This window comes from Triticum aestivum, chromosome 2A (genome assembly GCF_018294505.1).
Source record: "Triticum aestivum cultivar Chinese Spring chromosome 2A, IWGSC CS RefSeq v2.1, whole genome shotgun sequence".
NCBI classification, from domain to species: Eukaryota; Viridiplantae; Streptophyta; class Magnoliopsida; order Poales; family Poaceae; genus Triticum; species Triticum aestivum.
In genome coordinates this window covers 18645104-18667304 of record NC_057797.1, presented here as the reverse complement: position 1 = coordinate 18667304, position 22201 = coordinate 18645104, and the positions used below count along the sequence as shown (strand labels likewise).

Here is a 22201-nt window from a genome sequence, read left to right as displayed (position 1 = left end):
AGGAATTCATTGAAATCAATATAGTAAAAGTCACTTATAGTAGACAAAATTGTGGATCAGGACTACTACTCCTGGGAACATAATGGTGGTCATCAAACTGGTATTGATGACCAAAAGGAAAACCCTAGGTAGCTCTGATGCACAACAACGGGGTCCCACGAGTCTCATGGCTCGGTAGATGGTGGATCCGCAAGAGAGGCACCTGCGCGCGCAGCCGAATAGTTTGCGTCGGCAGACCTAACTTCAAGAATGTTGGCATAGCTTTTCTCCATAGACGAACTGTTTTGTTTCCTTTTTCAGTGTCTCCATCTGGTTTTAGTCTATTTTATTTTTCATGTGTTTTTTTATTTCTCCCTTTTCGGTTTTGGCATAAAAACGTTTTTTTAATGCATGATATTTTCCAAAAATCATACACTTTTTTTAGGATAGGCGAACTTTTTCAAGACATTAACATGTTTTAAACATGATATAATTTTTTATTTCTAATACATGAATTTTCTAAATACGTTAACATTTTTCAAAATAATTGATTTTTACCCCACGAATGTTTTTGAAACATGATACGACAATACATTTTTCGCAATATATGTAGTTTATAACTTACAGTTACTGATTCAATATATTATTGAATTTTATTTCAACATATTTTTTGAATGTTTATTTCAATATATACTATAAAGAATGAAAAGGCTGCCACTACTGGGCCCTGACGCGATTTCCTCTTATCCTTCGGCCAGGGGCGTAGAGTAGGAGGAGCACGCCACATGCAGCAGCGCCGCGTGCATAGGTGGGTAGGTCGACCAGGTCCACCTTCATTGGTCTCTTGACTGCCCGGTGTTGCGTGCCGGCTTGACTCCACATGCATGCACATGCATGTGCAAGCCTCGTCCCGTCTGTCATTGATCCAAAATCTCTTCTGGAGAAAATACCAGACGATCGATGTCGGTCATTACTTCACTCCCTCAATGTTGCTTGTTCATAAAAATACTAGCTCGAAGTACAGCACCAATAATACATCAACGGCAGGCTCCAATGAAGAGCGCATTCATCCATGCTTGTGCACAGCACGTACGGTGGTACATTCCTATACTTCCATCTAGGGCAACATTATTTGGTTCTGGTACTGGGGCTCAGGCATGAGATCACCGGCTCGATCACCGGCACCACTGTACGACTGATACATGCCTCCGCCCGCAAACTCCTCCGATGCACCGCCGGTGCACCTGCCGCCTCGGGTCAGTCGAGCTCCTACGGAGGACGCGCCCATCAGCTCCTCGTCGGCGACGAGCCTCGCGAGCGCATCAGGGGCGAGGCACACCTCCAGCTCCATGCCGCCTCTCCCTCCGCCGTCCTCGTACACCGTGACCATCCCGTCCAGCTTGCTCCCGGCGCCGCTCCGGACGGCCACCGGCCCGCCCCACCCGAAGTCGTTGCCGTACACGTCGAACCGCGGCGAGCCGCTCATCACCACCACCCCATGTTCGGTGCCGTAGTCGGCCGCGTACCTGAACCTGGGGTTCTGGGACCAGGACGCGAGGTCGGCCTTCAAGCCCGCCTCGTCGACCGGCGCCACGGCACGGTTCAGTAGCCACGCCGCCCGGCCCAGCCGGCCGTCGCCCAGGATCTCGCCGACGGGCGTCCTGGCGACCGCGCCTGCCACCGCGTTGCCCAGGTAGCCCTGCGGAATGCCCTTCATGCGTGTCCGGCATCCGATGGGGAGCGTGAGCTTCGTCTCCTGCTCCGGAGCCAGCGCCCGGGCTCGGCACACCGCTCGCCATAGGTGCGCGAACAGGGCCTGCAGCGAGGAGATGGTGGCCGTGGCCGTGCCGGCCATCTCGGCATTGGCCATCACCTTCAGCTTCTTTATACTCTCCGGGGAGAAATGGATCGAGCATTCCTGCACTGGCGGATACTCGAACCGCCTCACCATGTCTTGCACCTTGGCGAAGGGCAGCGGGATCGGCACGGGGCAGCTGTCGTGGAACCACCTCTGTACTCGGAGTAGCGGCAGCGTGGACATGTCTTTCTTAGTTCGGCTGATCTCCGACCATGTGTTGAACAGGTCCCAGAACGTCGTCCCGTCGGCGGCGCAGTGGTTGAGCGACATGGCGACGAAGACGCCGTCGGCGAGCTCGGTGACCTGCGCGGCCAGGAGCGGCAGGCTGGGGTCCACGACGGCGTCCGTGCCGAGCACCCCGTTGAGAGGGAAGAAGGACCAGACCACACGTGGGGTGCAGAGCGCGCCGGTGATGTCGGCGACGGTGACCCCGGGCGCCACGGCGTGGACGAACTCGGCGCCTTCGTCGCTGCAGCAGAGCGAGATCGCCAGGCCCGGCTGACGCGACGGCGACTCGTTGCCGTCGTTGGCCACCGGTGCGACGGCGAAGCGGCCGGCGAGGGGATAGAAGCGGCCCAGGGCGCGCGCGAAGGACGACGCGAGTTGCTCGACGGCGTGCATACTGGCCGAAGGCTTGGGTAGGAGGACGCCCTTCTGGATGTAGTCCACGGTGATCCGCCGCAGGTCCCATGGCGTCAGGTGGACGGTCTCAGCCTCCCGGGGCCGCGAGCTCGCTTCATACTCCGGCTTGACCATGCGCCGCGACAAGATTTTGACACCGCCACCTTTCATCTTTGATCGCCGGAGCAGCAGCCAGGACGTGAGTTTGTCTCGATCGTGTGTGTGGACTGCGTGCTGTATGCCTTTTTTTTTCGATAAGGGTGTGCTGCGGGGTGTGGGATATATATATATGGAGAGCAGGAGCGAGTTAAGATCTCGCAGTTTTTTTTTTACTTTTTGCGAAATGGCCACCGCGTGGTTCGCGTGGTTCATTAAACCATAACCACACCCTACATACGACACATTTTTCTCGAAACCTGCGGAAGGTAACGAGAACCAAACTACAAACACCTCTTGTCCAATTTCGGTACGACGTTGCAATCCAACGACGTGGTGCATTTTGGTTCGATCTTCAACATCGTACAAAAATCCAATGAAAATCGCCATACGTATAGCATGCATGGTTGGGTAGACCCCAAAACGCACGGCGACTTCTCGACTGTCTATTATAATAATATTTGCTCTGCTTCGATAAGGAAGTGACGATGCAAGTATTGTGGAGAGCATTTGTGCGGCGAGTGTGGGGTGGTGGCAAGGGCCTCTTCTGGGAGGGTCATAGTCTCCTCCTGGGATTTCATTGGACTTTGTAAAAGCGTGGAGGAGGCGGAGCTCCATGCTTGCATTGCCGGTCTTTATATAGGTATTACTCTACAAAATTCTATAATCTTAGAGACTGACTGTGCGTTTGTGGTGGCGACCCTGGAAAATGAAAATTTTGACAGATCATCGTTGGTGGATTTGAAGAAGGAAGCGATGAGTATCTCCAAGCTTATATCTAGTCTTAAGATCTCCAAGATCAATCGCTTGGCCAATGTGGTGGCCCATATGATCGCTAAATTTAGCTTTGATAATAGATCAAATGTTATCTTAGTTAGTGGTGTTCCGCCTTGCGTGGTGAATTTTGTAATGAGTGATTGTAATAACTATGTTGGTTAATTAATATATGAGGTGGTTTTCAAAAAAAAGAAGATAAGGAAGTGGCGATGATGGCGGTGCGCCTTCGCCTCGCTCCACTGCTTGTGGTCGTCACTAGATGGACTACGGACCTGAACGTAATATTTTTTTATTTCTAATGTTCTTTGTACTATCTTAATAGTTGATGAATATGCAAAAAAAGGTATGCGCCAAAAAATTGTATCGTACAAACATATTTATGGTGGATGTGCTTTGTATGTATCGTATAGATAGGAATGTATTGTTTTTATAAATAAGGGTCCATTTTCCTAAACAAGTAAGTCAGGCTCACCTACAATGCAGGATCAACTTCACAACACACTTCAAAGACACAGTGATCAGAGCTAGGCCCAATATCAAGGAGGGCATGATTTCTTGACTAGATAGTATGTAATAATTATTTATGTAATCATGTTCCTCACAAACTGGCTGTAACTGGCATGATCATGCCACCTTGTAACTCTTTTTAACCCCTAACATATAATGAAAAAGATCACAGTAGTGATTTTCCCCTACTGTAAATGGTCAAAAAAAGTAAGCCAGGTTTACTTTACGATTTTCCCCTTTATTTTATTTAATTATTGTTATACTTTATTTTATTTTATTACTATCTTCTTTCTTTTATTTATTATTTAGCTATTTATAATTATTTTCTGTAGTTTTAATATACAATTGACACGGTAGCTTATAAGGATGTGCATGTAGTATATATTTCTGTCCACAGATCTATATAATGCGTAGCAGTAGCAATTTATTTTGAGAAGAATGTAAAACAAAGCAATGGAGTTACTTTGTTGTGCCAAATATTTTTAGCAAGTTATGTGAACAGTTTTGTTAAATACAGGAACATATTTCACGGGCATAAGAAAATCTCCATAAAAAAATTAACATAAATTGATTTTTGTTCATAACCATGGTTTAAAAACAATTTGTGTTAACTTGAATCACAACAAGTATAATGAAAAATATCAATTAACTTAAGCATGCCCTCAACTTTCTTTAATGATCAGATATTATCACCTTTTAGTTTTATGTGATTTTACTAGAGTTTCATTTATGCCTAATTGACATAGAGAAGACCTAGTTATTGTGCGGAATCTTACTTCAAGGGAGGGACTTATGTTACCACAAGCAGAAAGTAAACTGGGTGCTGGATTTCACTCCAGTGTTAAAGATTATAAATTGACTTACTGCACCCCCCTTGTATGATTATAGAAAACATTTTTTTGTCATAAAATAACTATTACGAGTTAGGCGGAGGCTTAATTGAGACAGGTGAACATTTTCTTTGTCAAACATAAACATGTTCTTTTTTGCATTATTATTTTTGAAACCTCTCCTGTATAACTTCAACCGTTTAAAAGTATTTTATTTTTATTTAATGGTTGAATAGAAAGATGGGAAAAACTGTCAAACTTAATGGGTATTTAAATTGGTTGAGAAGGCAGTCTTATATTAAGATTCCCCACTGCTACCTCCCATAGGAGTCTGGGTCGTGTCTCAGTCCAGTGCGTCTGATCATCCTCTTGTACCAGCTACTAGTCATCGTCTTGGTAAGCTATTGTCTCACCAACTAACTAATCAGACGTGAGCCCCTCCTTGGGCGGATTTCTCCGGGCCCAATAGAGCCCATAGCCTTGTCATTCATGTTTTCCATCATATTATGGTCTCTCTTAATTCCATATTTTATATATTTTTTGACTTTTTATGGTTTCCAACAATCATCGATGACATCTTCTCAAAAGAAAGAAGCAAACAATCATCGAACTTTTTAAATATATTTTTCTGGCTTAGAGACATTTTTGTCCGTGAGTTGCGTGACCATTTTGTTTTATGCTCCTGGACATGAAGCCATCGCGCCACTCACACTTGGCCGGCTGCCAATTTCGCCCCAAATTTTGCAGTACAGCATGCCACACTTGGCTGGCTGCCAATTTCGCCCCAAATTTTGCGGTACAGCATGCCACACTTGGCCGGTTGTGGCTAAATTTCGTGTTTTGACCCTTTTCTAAAACCTATTTGAGATCTGACCCTAGGTTGAATTTTTTTCGAGATCTGACCCTTTTGCTACCGCCAGAGTCCATGGCGGTAGGGTCTAAGAGCCTACCGCCAGAGACTTTGGCGGTAGGAAATATCGCTACCGCCAAAAGGGCTGGCGGTAGCCTGCACAACCCTACCGCCAAGGTGCTTGGCGGTAGGCACGAGCACGCATTGTGTTCAATACGTAGGTGGTTTTTGGCGGTAGGGCATGCAACCCTACCGCCAGGGAATTGGGGTGATGCCACGCTGCCTGTTGTGGGCTTTATTAATTTAAAGCCGGACACGTCTGGCGTCTTCGTTCTAAAAAGTTTGTGAACAGCAATGCATGTGTTCCCATCGAACATCGATCCATCCATGATTGCTCATCATTAAAAATCGACAACGTTGTTAGTTTGTTACCCTATCCAGAATCCAGATTGATCACGAACAAGCAGCAGCATGCACACGTCGACGAGACGACGACCGACGCAGTGCCGGAACCCAACCACTACAAGAAACTTGTTAATACATGACAGTCCTGGTCCGTCACAAATCAACCAAAAACTGTCATGCGTACCCACCCATGACGGATCTGAAATCCGTCATGTATATCGCGTCATAATTTGACATCAGACGTTCCATGACGACGTTCCACGACGGATCTTGGCCGTCAAGGATCTGCCTGAGGCCCGCCAAGCCCAAACTAGGCTGTGACGGAAAAGACCATCACCAATTTACATGACGTGGCTGCAACGTGGGGCATCTACCTGGATCTGACGTGGAGGATAACATGGCCCATGTTGTATTCAGCCCAATTAGGAATTTGGCCCAATATTTTTGGTGGACAGTCCAACGCCTTTAGCCTACCAATTTTTCAGTCCAACCCAATAGCACCTTTTTTTGTCCAGCCCATTTTCTCGATGCAACAGACTTTACAGTAGGACAACCAAATTATATTCATTCAAAAATAGCAGTTGCTCACATGACAATACAGAGATCCAACAATCTAGTCTGATATGAAAAAACAAAGCTGAATATAAAAACATTACAAGCATATCTAGAAAGCGCTATAAGCATTTTAAAAATAGAGTAACATGACTTCAAAGAAAATGCACTACTAGCAGATTTTTAATCTGCAACACTACACCACGGCTTCAGGGCAGTTATCCGAACCAAAATAATTCCCACTGAAAAGCTTCAATCTCCAGTAACATGCCAAACTTGCATAGAACCAGAACACATACAAAATTATATTAAGTTATAAAAGCCAGCCCCCAAATGAATGCAGAGTAATAATATTAGTTGATTTTCCAAGCAATCATCTTTGGACACACCACTACTATATTAAGGTACCACATAAATGTGGCACCACACGTGAGAAGAAGCAGACTAGTTACAAGTTCAAAAAATTGTTCTATAAATGTGACATTTTATGATCCAAACATAGAAAAGGTCAATAGCATTTTAAAATAAAGGACAGACAGATCATTTCACATTCATCAATTACAACAAAATCAAGTTTATATGCGCGTGACAGGGCCTGTATATAAAAGTGGATGATTCCATACAATTACAATTTAGTTCATAGTTAATAAAACATGAATAAAGTAATACTAGAGGCATACTTTCTTCATCAATTAAAACTAATTTCTGTCAATAAACTTCTTTGTGCATGTAAGGTAAAATAAAAAGACTCAAAGGCAAGACCATTTTAGGCAATGAAATGATCCACACTTCAACATGAGATGTGATAAAGAATTGAGACAGAGTAGATATTTAATAATACAGAGAATTAGAGAATATGCTAGTAATAACACTGAAATTTTGAGACTGGACAAATGCACTATGTAGCCGATCAAACACTCCTAAATCTGAAGCAAAAACAATATACCATTTACTAGTATTCTTAAATAAAGCGCGCAATTTTCACTTCCATCGCTCCTTCAGATTGCAACTTTGTGTACACGCATTTCTGGAAATACAGTAGTACAAAATCCATCACCTCTGTTGTAACAAGCGAAAAAACTCAACAACAATTAAACTGTTAGCTTGCAAACCTAAAGAAGAAGGAAAAAAAGAAGGATTAATTATTTATACAACTATATTAAGAAACAATGAGTACAGCAGGATGAAGATGCACTTGCATCAACATTGTTTGCAACCATATTAATACAAAACTTAAATATTCAATCAGAAACGCAAAAGAATAATGGAGGAATAATCTTCTGTACAAGCGAGCAGTTGGAAATTATGTAAAGAAAATTCTGCCAGCATATACACTGTACCACGCCATTCCTTCACAAACAAGAATGGCAGTAAACAAGTGACAGAGTCTAACTTCAAGATAATTAATACAAACTGGACATAAACATAGGCCAAGTTCGAATCAAAATATGTGATATTGTGGACTATATTAACTCAATGTTTAAATCAAAGTCAGCACCAAAGGAATTTTCATCTAGCTCGATATTTATGCTACAAGTTCAACTCAAAGTGCCAACAAATTCATTACTAAACAATACTTGCTTGCCAAGTGAACTTCAAATGGCATGCAAAATATTAATGAAGAATATGATACAGTTTCATTGAGAGATCTCCCACACTGATAGTTTATTTGTGGAGCACTAAGCTGTGTACTTCTTATTAGATGAAAAATTCAAAATCTGTACTGTAGTGAACTATGAAACAAGAACAGTGAACTAATAGTTAGGAAAGCGCAGCTTGAATTGATCATGCTTCGCTTATATTCAAGGACGGGTAGAAAAGCTAGTCTATCATCCATGTTACTTCTGTTCATAACGATTCTGTATGCTCATGGCTAGCGGTTTCCCACTTGACTAGCATTGAGAGTACTATATGATCATTGGCTTGCATGAGAACTACACAATATTTTATGACACGGAAAAATCAATTAATCAATGGTTACTTAGATACAAGCAGAATCAGGATTTATGAACACCAAGAGATAGCTATTCTAGTAGAGTATGGATGCAATGCATGATATCAGGGACATGGTCCAATGCAGATTTGCTATGGAACAGTCCACACCTTGAACGGCTCAAAATGTACAGTGTGAATAATTCACATCAAGAATAAGACAAGCCGAAGGATGGAAGGGTATCAAGCTCACCATGTTCTGCTGGAGGATTGTGGCGTCGACGTCGACCAGGTGGGAGATGTACCAACTATAATATGCCAAAGCAAAGATATTAGTGTGTCAACTGGATGTGCGGTTTCATTTCATTATTACTGAAATGCATATGTTATCTCAACTGAACCAAATTCTTAAAGAACTGCCTTCACAAATGTCTAAATTTACTAACTGGAGTCTTGATGAATTGATTCAAATGCATACTAACTGAACTATGAAAGAACAATGTACAATGGCTACCCACACATTACTTTCCCTTTCTTCATGATATACTTGAGGTTTGTCTTGCATAAAGAAACAAGTATCTATTTATTACTTGGAATTATAATAATGAACTAACATCAGAAACTTGAAGTTGTGCAACACTCACCATCCTTTGGATAATAATAATAAATGGAACCGAACATATTTTCCATCTTTGCATTGGTAAGACTAAAACACATATATCAGACACCATATTACTAGTCCTTGAAATGTGCCAACTAAAATGAAATACCGGCTTCACCTGTCCTGGATGTCCTCTTATCAATCATGCAATGTTCAAGCTTATAGAATTCGTGAGATATATATCTGTCAAAATTCGCTATGCAATCTAAGTGAAAATGCAGCCTTAACCTATGCTTAATATAGATCAGGAATCAAAACTGACCGGTCACAAGCGAATATTACAAGTAAATTTTGAGAAAGCAAGTTCCAATACACACGGTAGAGTTCCGTGAATAATTCAGGAGCAGCGGATGAAATAATATAAGCAGAGGATGCCATAGAGGAGGAAGGCAGAGGTACCAAGTTCTCACTGAAGAGGTTAATTGGTGATGCAGTGGTCACAGTGCAGGTCGGCAACCACCATGGCGCGGCAGAGGAGGTCGACACAGGAAGCATAGCCACGCCGGAGAGGCGGCAGAGGAGGTCCGGCTCCCCGCCGTCCAGCCCAACTCGCACGAGCGCATCGAGCTAGGGGACGCCATCAGGAGGCGGAGAGGCGGGATGGAGTGCGTTGTACGAGGGAGAGGAGCCGCCGGAGAAGCGCCGGCGATGGACGCGATGCCGCAACCGAAACCCTAGCCCGTAGGGGTCGTGGACAAGCGCCGGAGACTAGTGCTGGCGGATCCAGACGGGCCGGAGGAGGGAGGGGTCGGAGACTAGCCCGTCGGTGTGCTGTGCGGTGGTAGACATCGCCGAAATCTACAGGTGTTGGTCGCGGCGCGAGGGGTCGCCAGAGAGAGAAAGAGTTAGGTTGCGAGAGGTGTGGATGGGTGGGTGATGCGGAGGATCTGCCATCTGCCATAGCTGCAAGGTGAGGTGAGGTGAGGGGGGCGGCGGCGAGCTGTGGGAGGAGGGATGGGAAGAGGTGGTGGGTGGCGGCGATGGGGAATGAGGAGGGGGCCGTGGAGGAGTGTGTTAGGATTAGCCTTTTATATGCGAAACGGTTGGGCGGGCTTTAGCGGGCTTTTGACGGGCTTGCAGGGCTGTATCAGACCGTCCATGACAGTTTCTAAAATTGTCATCGCAAATTCGTCATAGATTAACAGATTTCTTGTAGTGAACCGCCGACCACCAATTAACCGGCGCTCGCGAAAGATTGCTGTCTCGTTAAACGCCCTGCAAGGGCCGGACGGCAAAAAAGACGGTGTGTAGTGTGTTCCGGCCATCGATCCATCTATGCATGCACCGAAAATGCTCGACAATTCCGTCACTCCGCTCGGATCTCGGTCACCAACAAGGGTGCGTGCACTCAACTTGCACCGCGTATATCGTATATGCTACTGGTTGAAGCAATATTTGCTTTTTTTTCTCCAACCAGCTGTTGGTCCATGCCGTCATCCAAAAAAAAAATCATCTATTATCTTGTATTGAGAGAGTTTCAAATTTGCGTCCGTTTTTCTTTTTGAAGATAAAAAAAAACAGACACAAATTTGAAACTCTTTCAATACGAGACAATATACATGTTTATATTGTACAAATATGTGTCGTCCAGCCATCCTTCTAGGCCCGTCGTTCCGCGCCTATGGTCGTGTTCACCTTCTTTATCCTCGGTCCACTTGTTCCACTATGAGCTTTCAGTACTCGTCTCCTTCACACCATCTACGTTATTCCTTTCAACCGTTTCATCGTTCTTTTTCTATACTCGTTTTATATTTGCGCAAATAATTTGCTTTTGCTGATGTCAACTCATCAGTTCGTCATGTTTTTTTGCATTCGCAAGCTCATGCCACCGTTTTTTCCATCAGAAATTTCACACCCCTTTTTTGTAATTTTTTATTTTCCTACTTTCTCCGTATCAAAATTCTTATCTTAGATTTGTCCAAATATGGATGTATCAAGTCACGTTTTAGTATTAGATACATCTATATCTAGACAAATCTAAGACAACGATTTTGGGACGGAGGGAGTACAATATATGATGTCGCCTTTCAAATTTGCATGCTTCAAGAAAAATACCACTTTCATGTGGCACTGCCGACTTGGCCACATCGGAAAGAAACGTATGGAAAGACTTCATAAAGATGGAGCTTTTCCGTCTTTTGATTTTGAATCATTTGGCACATGCAAAGTTTGACTGATGGGGAACATTACCAAGACGCCCTTCACGTGTCATTCTGAACGGGCGGGTGAATTATTCGAAATAATACATAGTGATGTATGTGTCCAATGAGCACACCGACACGCGGTGGATATTTAAGTGCTAATGATGTATGATGGGCACAATTTTACTTAAATATTTATGTTCTCGTAAATGTTTTTCACCAATGTTGAAAATTTTCAATAAATATTCCCATTTATTAGAAAAACACTCACAAATCATCAGAAAACATGTTTTAAAAAAATTCTCAAATTTCAAAAAATGTTTAAAAATAATAATTGTTCATAGTTTATGAAAAAAATCAAAAGTCGCCTGAAAACCAATAAAAATAAGAAAAAAACTTGAAACCTGCTCGCTACCCGAAGTGCGAAGTCATCCTCTTATTACATGCCAGCCCTAAATGGGCCGGCAAATGCATCTTCCTTACATTTACGTGCACAAATCGTCCAGTTGGGGGAGCTCCTATCTGGCGCTGTTAGCAACGATTAGATAATCATCTGGCGCTCGCAAGGGCGAATAGCGGGCTGGCCCAGTAACTCTCGCGTGCGCTCGCAGGAAGTGAACGTCAAGACAAAAGTTTGCCTCAAAAAAAAAAAAAACGTCAAGACAAAAGTGGCAAAAGAACATGTAAACCATCAAATGGGAGAACTGGGTCTCGAACTCGCCATAACCACTTGACCGACCTCACCATCTCGACTACAATCTGGAAAGTACTCTATTTGAGCCTCATTCTAGTACACCAAATAACATAAACAGTATATGTAGTATACATTATTTTTAAAAATATGACAAAGAAAAAAACGTGAATCCAAATATGTCCACGGCTTTTAAAAATATATATATATATATCACAAATTATAAAATAGTTTATGAATTTTTAAGAAAGTTCTTAGATTTTTAGAAAATGTTCATCAAATCTAAAAAAGTTCATAGAATTATACAAAAGGTTCATCGAATCTGAAACAAGTTCATCAAAATTGGAAAAAAGTTTATGGAATCTGAAAAAAAGTTCATCAAATTTAAAAAAATCATCGATTTTGGAAAAGGCTCAATGAATTTGAAAAAAAGTTCATCAATTTCGTATAAAGCTTATCAACATGGAAAAAAGTTCATTGGATTTGAAAAATAGTTCGTCAAATTTAAAAAGAAAAGGAAAAATAGAAAAGGAAAAGTTAATAAGGAAAAAGGAAAAAACTAGAATAAAAAACGGAAAACGTTGATAAGGGAAAAGTATACACGATCTGTCTGCGTGGCGGGTGGGTTACCAAGAGAGAGGTCTCTCGTTTGATTGTCCACGAGTGTGTTATTTCCGTGTTCTAAAAAGAAGAAAGGAGAAAGTGTAGATGGGCCGGCCCAGCAAGGTGGGTGTGTGTGCGCCCGTTTGCAAAATACATGCTAACACGCATCCAAGCGTCCTCATTCTTGTTTCCTACATTTCTTTCCCTTTTTCTGTTACGACTTTTCTTTAATTTTTCTACTTTCTTTTCTTTTGAGTTCATGAACATTTTTTTCAGCTTCCATTGTTGTGTAAACTATTTCCGTAGAAAAATATATAAATTTGCTTAATACGGGTGGGCTTTGGACCATGCGGCTTATATATTTTCCCCAGAAACCAGGGGCAAGGGGCCGGTTTTGCCACGGCACCGACCAAATCAACAAACCAACAAAGAAAACCACTCAAGGCCAGGATATGGGCCGGCCCACTGAACTAGTGCGCGGTCCGAAGGAGGACTCGCCGATGGTTTCAAGGGTGCGCCAAATTTTGAAAAGCAGTTTACATTTTATGCCACAAAAATGTTTATGTACTTTTATCACAAAAATATGAAAAAAAAGTATTTTCCCTGAGAACATGTTCATGTGTCTTTATCACAAAAATTGAATAGAGACAGACTGATAAATAAAAAAGGAAAGTTGAGAATATGATATTATGCTTTCTGAATTCCATGGCATAATTTCAGCATCCGACCTTCCATCTCGTCGTGCAACCACCCCAGCGCGGTTGCCGACTGCAAAATTCTGCAGCGCAGCAGGCCATGGCGGCCGGTCATCCAAATCCAGCTTCGCCACAGCGCCAGACCCAGAAGAATCGCCTGGCTGGTGTGTTTTTCAGTCGGATTCGGCGATCTGAAGGTAGCAAGCAAGCATCAGGATGTGTCGTTTACGGATCCTGACGTCGGCCATGTCGACGAGCTCACCGGTATCCGTCGTTTACGGCAGTCCCTGGTTTACGGGTCCACTTGGACGCAATGGCAGGAGCCAACCACCTCCCGGCCATCGCTCGCGAATCCCTTCCCGGCCTGGTAGAGGAACAAGAATTAGCAAGCCGAATAAAAGCGCCGAAAATGTTGTGTTGTTCAGGTTGCAACCACGAACAAGCAACAAGGAAAAAGTATGATGAGATCTCATCCCTCCTAGCGGAACAGTTTCACTTTGCAGTGGCAGTCACATTGCGCTGGAGGATCCATCACCCTTGCCGCGATCCTTGGCGCCGATGTTATTCAGCTTGCCGCTACGTACAGAGTCGAAGCCGATGGTGGACTGCTGACTGAACGAAGACGGATTTTCTTATCTTGGGCCACGAACTGCAGTCGTTGTGTTGGCTGGTGGTTAATTTGGTGATGGGGGCGGCCATCATCAATTGCCCTGCCCTGGGAGTGGGAGGGAGGTGGCAGCGAAATGCAACGGGGACCAATCGCAAATTCGCAATGACTGCCAACATCATGTGCGTATACTGATGGCGATGGAGTGGACACACACGCCATGTCGACGAGGTTCACCCAATTCGTCTTCGTCTACAGATCGATCGACCTCGACCTCGACGCCGCGACGTGACGTGACCCGACCACCGCCACCGCCAAAACACCCATCAAGATCGGTGCCCCACCGCCTGTCCCTGCTCGTGAAAGATTGCCGGCCCTGTCTCGTCATGGACGAGACAGAATTAGCGATCGCAATGAAGGCGGTGCGTACGGTGGATCCAGGCGCCGACGAAACCGACAACTTTGTGATCCACGTCCAAGCCAAAATCATGTAGACGATGGTGATGGTGATGGTGAAATTGTTTCACTAGCAGTAATGTAATCCGTACACATGTCTGGCAGAGGCCGCAGCAATGGCGAAGGGGAATAGAATATGTAGTAGCTACAACGGCGACGGGGAATGGATAGATAGCAGCAGCGGCTACTGGTGGCTGGCGCTGGCGGTGGCGGTGCGGCGCGCGGGCTGGAGGCGGTTGACGAGGGCGAGGGCGATGCCGGCGGCCTGCTCGACGGCGACGACGCGGCGCCTCACGTCCTCCCGGGGCGCGCCGGCGCCGGCGTAGGTGGCGAGGGAGTCGAGGCAGGTCTCGGCGTCCGTGAGCGCGGCGCTGGCCCAGGTCTGCACGTTGCTGAGGCACCACGCGAAGCGCGGCGACGAGGCGCGCCCCACCCGCCCGCCCAGCTCCGCCGCCGACTGCCTCAGCAGGTCCGCCGCGTCGCGCACCATCTCGGCGCAGTCCCCCATCGCGCCCTTCCCCTTGGACGACGCGTAGGAGGAGGAGGGGGAGCCGATGTAGGCGGAGCAGTTGCGCGCGGCGTCGGCGGCGGCGGCGAGCGCGGCCTGCGCGAGCCGGCGCGGGCTGAGGCCCACCGCGGGCGCGCGCGGGACCAGGCTCCGCTCGCACGCGCGCGGGTAGCTCGTGGCCCGGCAGCACCGGCGCACGAAGCCCGTCGCCTCCGCCGGGCTCACCTTCGGGGGGCTCGACGCCGACGCAACGCTGCCGGCGGCGGCCAGGAGGAGGAGGAGGCAGGGGAGGAGGACGAGGTGGCGCCCGCTCATCTTGGCTTTGTTGTCGCTGGGAGGAGAGGAAAGGATTCTTTGCTTGTGTGCGCGTGGACTGTGGAGTTGTGTCAGCGTGGTGGTGTGCGTCGGAGTCGAATCGGGCTCGTCGTCGGCGCCGGCGAATCAAGTCGACGGGGAGTAGTGGGAAGGGCAGAAGAGGGAATATATAAGATTTGTTAGGCAGAGCAGCTCGGACGTGGAGTTGCGAGTGACCAGACCAGCCGTGGCGTTGCAGATTCAGCGGTCGTCACACCTTCTTCTTTTACTCGCCACGGCTTCTTCTTCTCCGGTCTTTCCTTGGAAAAGGAAAATGTTAGGCAAAGTCGGGCGTCGTGCCCGGCTTCTTCTTATGATGATATACTCCGTATAAATTTGTAGTATCTACTACGTACACTCAAAATATTGTATCTCATGTGTTGTGTCTAAAAATGTTTCAACGGTGTGACGTGAGGGCATCTCCAATGCTGACCCTCAAATCTCCTTCGAACCACGCGGCATGAACGTATTTTGCCATCCAATGTGGTCTTGTATCGATCCGTGGATGGGTCCGGACGCGCTTTTTTTCGCAAACCTGAGATAAAAGTGGGGGCGAGGGCTTTGCGGGCGTCCGGACCACTACCTCGCCCACTCCTGACTACCCTTGCCCACCCAAAACCCTCCTCCTCGCCCGCGAGCGTTCCCGTCTGACGCCAGCTGCCCGCATTCATGCCACCGTCGAGCGGCTGCTCTGCAATGACGCTGGCCCAAAGCAGACGCGTCCTTTCGCTGGCGTCGGCACTGAGCGGCGCACCGGCCTAGAGGCGCTCCACGAGGACGCGTGTGCTTAATGCGCCGCTCGCAACTCAGAGCCGGCGCAGCAAGACGCGGACGCAGCCGCACACACGCGGGCAAAGCAGACGGTCGAGGAGGAAAACGCCGCTGTCTTCGGGGGCGCATGTGGCCGGTGGGCAGTAGTGGACCGTCAACATCCATTGACATCAGCCACAGACAGTTCGCAGACTCTCCGAGGTTGAGTAGGGCATGAGAGGCGGTAGGGCATTGTGTCCCAAGTGGGTTGGTCCATCTTCCATGTTCTACTCTTGTCGTTGACCGCATCTTCACCTCATAGATCTTAAACCCCACCGCTGATCATGGAGACGACTGATGGGGACGTGATCGCCGATGCGAGTACAAACGAAGTGGACGACCGGCACCACCGTATGACAGGTTTAGGGTCCGGCCGCTTTTCTTTTAATGACAAATGTCTCAAATATAATGAATGTAATCCGCTTTATAAGAAAATCCGTCGCGTTTGTATGAATTTCGTCCGGTTTGTTATATCCCAGCTTGAAATTTATGTGTGCAGCGCTGGATGGCCGCCCCCGCATCCGTGTACATGGACTGGTGCAAAAGTAAATTTGCGGGCTAGCGTTGGAGATACCCGGAGTCTGGAGACCATTAGATCCAGGTCAGGGTACCCTACATTTTAATTATGTGACCTCTTTCATGACATCTAAACTGGAGGCATGTTTTTTATATCGCATCTGCTCCTCTTTGGGCAACTAAATTATTTCTATTTTTTTGAGGAACGACAACTAAGAATTTTGTTTGTGGAGCAGCAGTAGTGTAGTCCCAAATATGAGATGGGAATGCCGCCGCTGACCCAACATATTTGCCTGACCTTGCCGAATGCGGGAAGGCCATGACGGACCTCATTGGAGGCAGGGATGAAGACACACATTTGCATGGGTAAAGATTATGGAGGCGGGAACAAGTGCCATCCTCTTCTCCCATCGTTTGGGTGGAACGGAAACGGGCGGAGTAAGTTGAAGCCATGGCCGTTGTATTTCAATCCAATGGCCAATGCAAATCGATCTATAAAATCAAGCAAATAAAGGATGGGTAAGTACTCTCTCAACTTCATTTTACTCCGCATATAAAACTTGTCTAAAGCCGAATTTAACAAAGCCTGACTAAATTTATATTAAAAATATCAGCATCCTAATTTTATATCTAAAGTCAACACAAAAATCATACAACATGAAAATTAATTTCATGATGCATCTAATAATAATAGATTTCGCAGTAGAAAAGCAACGAAGAGGGTACTATATATACAATGTTTGCATGCACGCCTTTACTGCTACTCCGGGCCGAGAAGGATCCACAACTTCCCAGCAATCTTCCACGAGTCCATGAAAACGAAAATTCACGAGCATGTCGGGGGGTGGGGAAACGACGCCGATTGGGTCCTGTCACTCTGTCAGTGCGTCGAGATCCATCTGTAGACGACGAATTCGGTAAAGTCGTCGACATGGCGTGTGCTTGTGCGTGCCCACACCATCACCGTCGGTAAAATGTGTGTGATGCCGATCGATGTCGATGGCTGCAATTGGTATATCCCTCACCGAGCAATTGATCGATCGATCCAGCACGCACGCACGCACGCACGCAGGGCCACGCACGGTATGATAGCTAAGCTAACCAACAGAATGGCCGGAACTGGTAACTCGAGGCACTCACTAAGGAAGGCAGTAACCGTCCGTGCCCGTGGCGCCTTGGGACGTTAAATTCAGTTCAATAAACGGTTTGGTGCACACGGATTGATTAGGTCAACACCAACCGGCCGACATAAACGGACGTGGATTTTTTCCGTTTAGATCGGTCGGACATGATTATTCGTTTGCGTACGTGCGTCGGTATGCGCGCTCAACAGGCCGACGCATTTCAAACAATGGCCGTATTTTATTCAAATTTACAAAACAAAAAAGACATAAAAATAATTTAAACTTAGACTTATATATTACATTCAGTCCAAAAGTCCCGGCCGTGCTAGCCGCCGTACGGCAAACTTAAACTTAAACTAGAAAAAATAACATTAAAAGAAAACTAAAACGAAACCCTAGACTAGCCATCCTCGGCGTCTTGGTCGTCTTCAGTCCCTGTCGTCGTTGCTGTCCTAGTCATCTTCATTGTAGTCCTCTATGAGGTCGATGAAGGACGGTGGCTGCCGGGACCACGATTATGCACCCACCCAAGAGGGTGGAGTAGACACGTACTTCGACGTGCACAACACCGTCGATGTCCACCTCCAGGACTTCCCCTCCAATGTCGAGTATCAGGGCACGACCGGGGGCTCCCAAAAGACCCCGTTCTTCGACTCCGAGACGGCTACATCGCCTGCGGCCTAGCACGAGTTGCATCCAGGCCGTCCCATTGGTTGCGCTCGTACTCGAGCTTGGAGTCCTCAAGCACCTGCTTGATGAGCCACTCCTCTTCTTTGGCGCTGAGTGTTGGCGGGGACGTCAAGGGCGAATGAGCGCGGCCGCGTGCACACCCGCGCATCCTGGGTGGTGCGAGAGCACGAGCATGCGGGCGTGGCGGGCTCGGAGCACGAGCGGCAACAATTGCATGTAGTGCTCGTCCTGGAATCACATGTCCCACATCAGCGAGTCGATGGCGAACCTGGGCTCGTGGATGAGATCTGAAGGCAGCCGTGCTCACCGTCGTTGATCTCCAAAAGACGGGTGCGACCGCTCACCTGGATGGGCGATACAGGCACCTGATCCGGGCTCAAAAGCCACCTGTTTGGCAGGTGCGCGTCGAGCCACGGCAGCGAGGTGCCCTTGTCCTAGTAACGGTGGCACACCTCCAATTTCACGTAGGGCCTTTGCGCGGGGCGGCGTTTCTCGGTCCCGACGAGCCGGAAGATGACCCGGCTTCATGGCCGTGCTTCCCGGACTTCCTCGGGATCTACTTCCACATCCCGGGGGGAGAGATTGTGGAAGCTGATGGAAGTGGATAAGTGGATTGGCCAGTCCACGCACGTGGGTAGCCATTAAAAAGGACATTGAGAGGGTCGGCTGGGTGCCTGACATGCAGGCCCATCCACGAGTTCGGATTAAATTGGGCCGGCAGGAAGTGGTTGGGCGTCTGACAGACGGCTCGAGGGCGGACACCAAGAGGACACGCGCCCGTCCGTTGATTGTCGACACAAATCGGCTTATATTTGCGCCGAAAATGAGTCCAGACGGACGCGTGGCAGATAGATTTTGGGTCAGAGGCCTGGCTTTGGGCCGTGCTATTTGGCCGCCTCGACCCAAGCGAACACGGGCGGACAAACGCGGTGTTTTTTTTTTTTTTTGAATAAGGTGTTGGGTTGCAGTTAGCCATGCTGCTGCCGCGAGTAGAGCTATTTCGCCATGACCTTTCTGTTGCTTGCTCGTGACTGCAACCTGAACAACAGAATTTTCGGCGCATGCATGGATCCACGGAACGGAACCACCTGAATAACAGAATCTTCGGCGCACCAAGTGCCTTTTTATTGCGAACTGTTACTACTAGGGACGGGTTGAGCTAGTGTGTACACTGTCTTCTTCCTCTGTTCCAACTTCCAATCACGCGAGCACACAGTATCTCACTGCCTTGCGCCAGTATCTCGCTGGTTGGTCGTTCGGGACAGAGATCCCAGCGTAACTTCACCGTTGGATCAGAAATGGGCGGCCCAGATGAGGAACTGTAGCACCGGCCGGGCACCGTGGACATGCACGGTGGAGAGGACGGGTGCTGTAGCACGGGCGCCGTGGATGAGTCGTCGTTGCTGTTCACCAGTGACTGTCGTGGATCTCAGTCTCAGGCCGACACACACATCCTGCTGCATTTCAAATTTTTTTTTTTGAGCAAATCCTGTTGCATTTCAATGCTACTAGCTACCTCGTTGGGCAGTCGGTTGATAGGCCGAGAATGATGATGGGCACGAGACAGGGCGCTCGTCCACCGCCGGAGGTATGTGGGCCCAATCCATGTTGCCCATTCAAGAAAGTACAGTTTTTATATTTTCCCTGAAACTTGATCTGCAAAAAAAAACTTACTGTACAATATTTTTTAAATCAATATAATACAATAATAATAACAAGGTACAAGTTACTAATGCTCCTGTGTTACGCGAAAATATTTGCACATACAGAAAATTCATATTAAATGAAAGTACATTCAAAATATGTTCGCATGATTTGAAAATGTATTCATGTATTAAAATAAAAATACTCTATAATTTTCATAAAAGTAATATTAATGTAACTAAAAATGTGTTCACACATTTAGAAAAATGTTCATGTTATGAGAAAAGTTTTAAAATACTTCCTAAAGATGTTTGTATTTTTTATGAGTGTTCACATCTTATAAAATGTTTTTGCAGTAATTACCAAGTGTTAACACATTTTTTAAATGTTGGAGTATTTTATACAAAAAGGTATTTTTTTAAAGTGTCCATATATTATAGTATAAAACTTTTCATGTAATTTCGAAAACTGATCATTTATTTTTTTTAAATGTTGACGAATTTAAAGGTATCAACTGTTACATTTTTTTTCAGAAGGTGGGAGCAAAAAGTTGAAAAATGAACATACAAGTAAAAACAACAAAAAATATCTATAGTCTTGAAGATTTGACTTTGGAGGCTGCATACCTCACGATAACTTAGGATCGAGTCGTAGGAATTGGTTAATCTCGCACTTGGTGTTGGAAAAGAGTATGATTTCTTCCACGTCAACAAGAAAGATTGACGTCCCAGAAGTGAACCGCCATGGTGTCGATCATCCAACCGTTCTTGTCCTTTCTCTACCATGACTACATCCGTCATGAGTTCCTCATCTTTGGATCGGGAATGTTCGCAAATCGAAGAGCCAATCTTCCGTGAAGACTCATTTTGTTGTGGGGAGATGTGGAAAGAGAAGTGGAAGAGGAGACCTTACCATGATTATATAGAGAAATGAGAGATGATCCTGTATATATAGACCTGAAAATTAATCATTGGGAAAGTTGTAGTGGGAGATGTAGCTGTTTTCTTCTGAATGGTAGTCATTGGATACTGTTAGAAATGCAAAATAAGAGAAATATTTTAGGGGAATCATTGAAATTAGTCTTACCTTATAGGGCATAAATGCATATTTACCATACAAGATGTATGAACAAAAGAGGCCTACAGGGACAGAAAGAACTTGGGCACAAATATTCCACTTTTCACGAAAGACATGGATTCACCAACGATTTATCGGAGAAAATACTTAATTTATTTGCTCAAAAGAAGGAAGGTTGGCTATAAGAATGATTTCTTGTACTTAGTCTTTCCTAGGACAATTTTAACAACATGCTTGAGGTAGATGGGGAAAAAATATGTCAAAAGGCATTCTTCATGTGCTTTCAGAGAAATCATTTCTCTTCGAGGACTTTTAGGGTCCTTGTTTTTTAGATACAAGGGAGAATTCTTAGTGAAACTGTCGAAAGTTGCCCCTTAGCTGATTGGACTTTCGTGGTCACCCACATTTTCTTAGTTAGAGGCGATGATGGTAGTCGTTAATTGTGTGCCTTACCATGGCCCGTGAGACCATTGCCACGTCTTTGTGTTTTTGTCTTTAAGATTCATGTACCCTAAGGCGACGTGCGCTCCGACACTGATGATAAGTGTTAAGAGTAATCATGTACGCGAGTAAGTGGCGGTCTTGAGGGTGTTGCTTGTTGAGATACAAGGTGCAAGGACGGCAGCGACACCTCTGCCCGCTTTAGCGGCAATGTGAGATGGATCCAGTGTCGCAAGTGGACTGACTCCTCCCCGGTCGATGTGTCACATCGACAAGAGCTAGTTGCAAGCTAGTCGGCAACTCCTGAAAGCTACAAAGCTTTGATGTGAGAATGCACTTAGCTTCTTCTTCTTCTTTTTAGATAAAATGCCATAGCCCGACTTTATAGATAAAGCCATCAGGCAGAGTTAACAAGGACCCAGATAACCAGCACACACAAACCAAAGTATCACGCCAGAAAACGAAGAAGGATGTCTAAGTACATGGCTCCCAGGCCAGTACACGGCACGCAGGCCGGAAGAGGATAAGATAACGTAGCAACGCAACGACGTCTACGGGCCCGCTTGGTTTGGAAGGATGGAGATAGAAGAATTTCGGATCTTGGCCAACATGGCGTCAAATGCATCCCTGCCCTCCTCCTTAGTCAATAATCTCCACTTCTGCAGGAATATACAAGTCTTAAATAAGCAATCATCAGGCTTAGCAGGAAAAACATG

General features: G+C 46.1%; 1 protein-coding gene and 1 pseudogene across 1 annotated transcript; both read right to left on the bottom strand.

Annotated features, from left to right (window-relative positions):
* Positions 1-1096: 1096 nt before the first annotated feature.
* Positions 1097-3019, bottom strand: LOC123191352 (uncharacterized acetyltransferase At3g50280-like; annotated as a pseudogene).
* An 11350-nt stretch (positions 3020-14369) lies between these two features.
* Positions 14370-15538, bottom strand: LOC123184339 (pectinesterase inhibitor 7). Its single transcript, XM_044596485.1, has one exon. The coding sequence runs from the start codon at positions 15142-15144 to the stop codon at positions 14506-14508; it is 639 nt and encodes a 212-aa protein (XP_044452420.1). The 5' UTR covers positions 15145-15538; the 3' UTR covers positions 14370-14505.
* Between the last annotated feature and the right edge of the window lie 6663 nt (positions 15539-22201).

What these genes read in the sequence shown, in the direction of transcription:
- LOC123184339 (XM_044596485.1), bottom strand. Translation starts at nt 15,144, where the DNA reads ATGAGCGGGCGCCACCTCGTCCTCCTCCCCTGCCTCCTCCTCCTCCTG.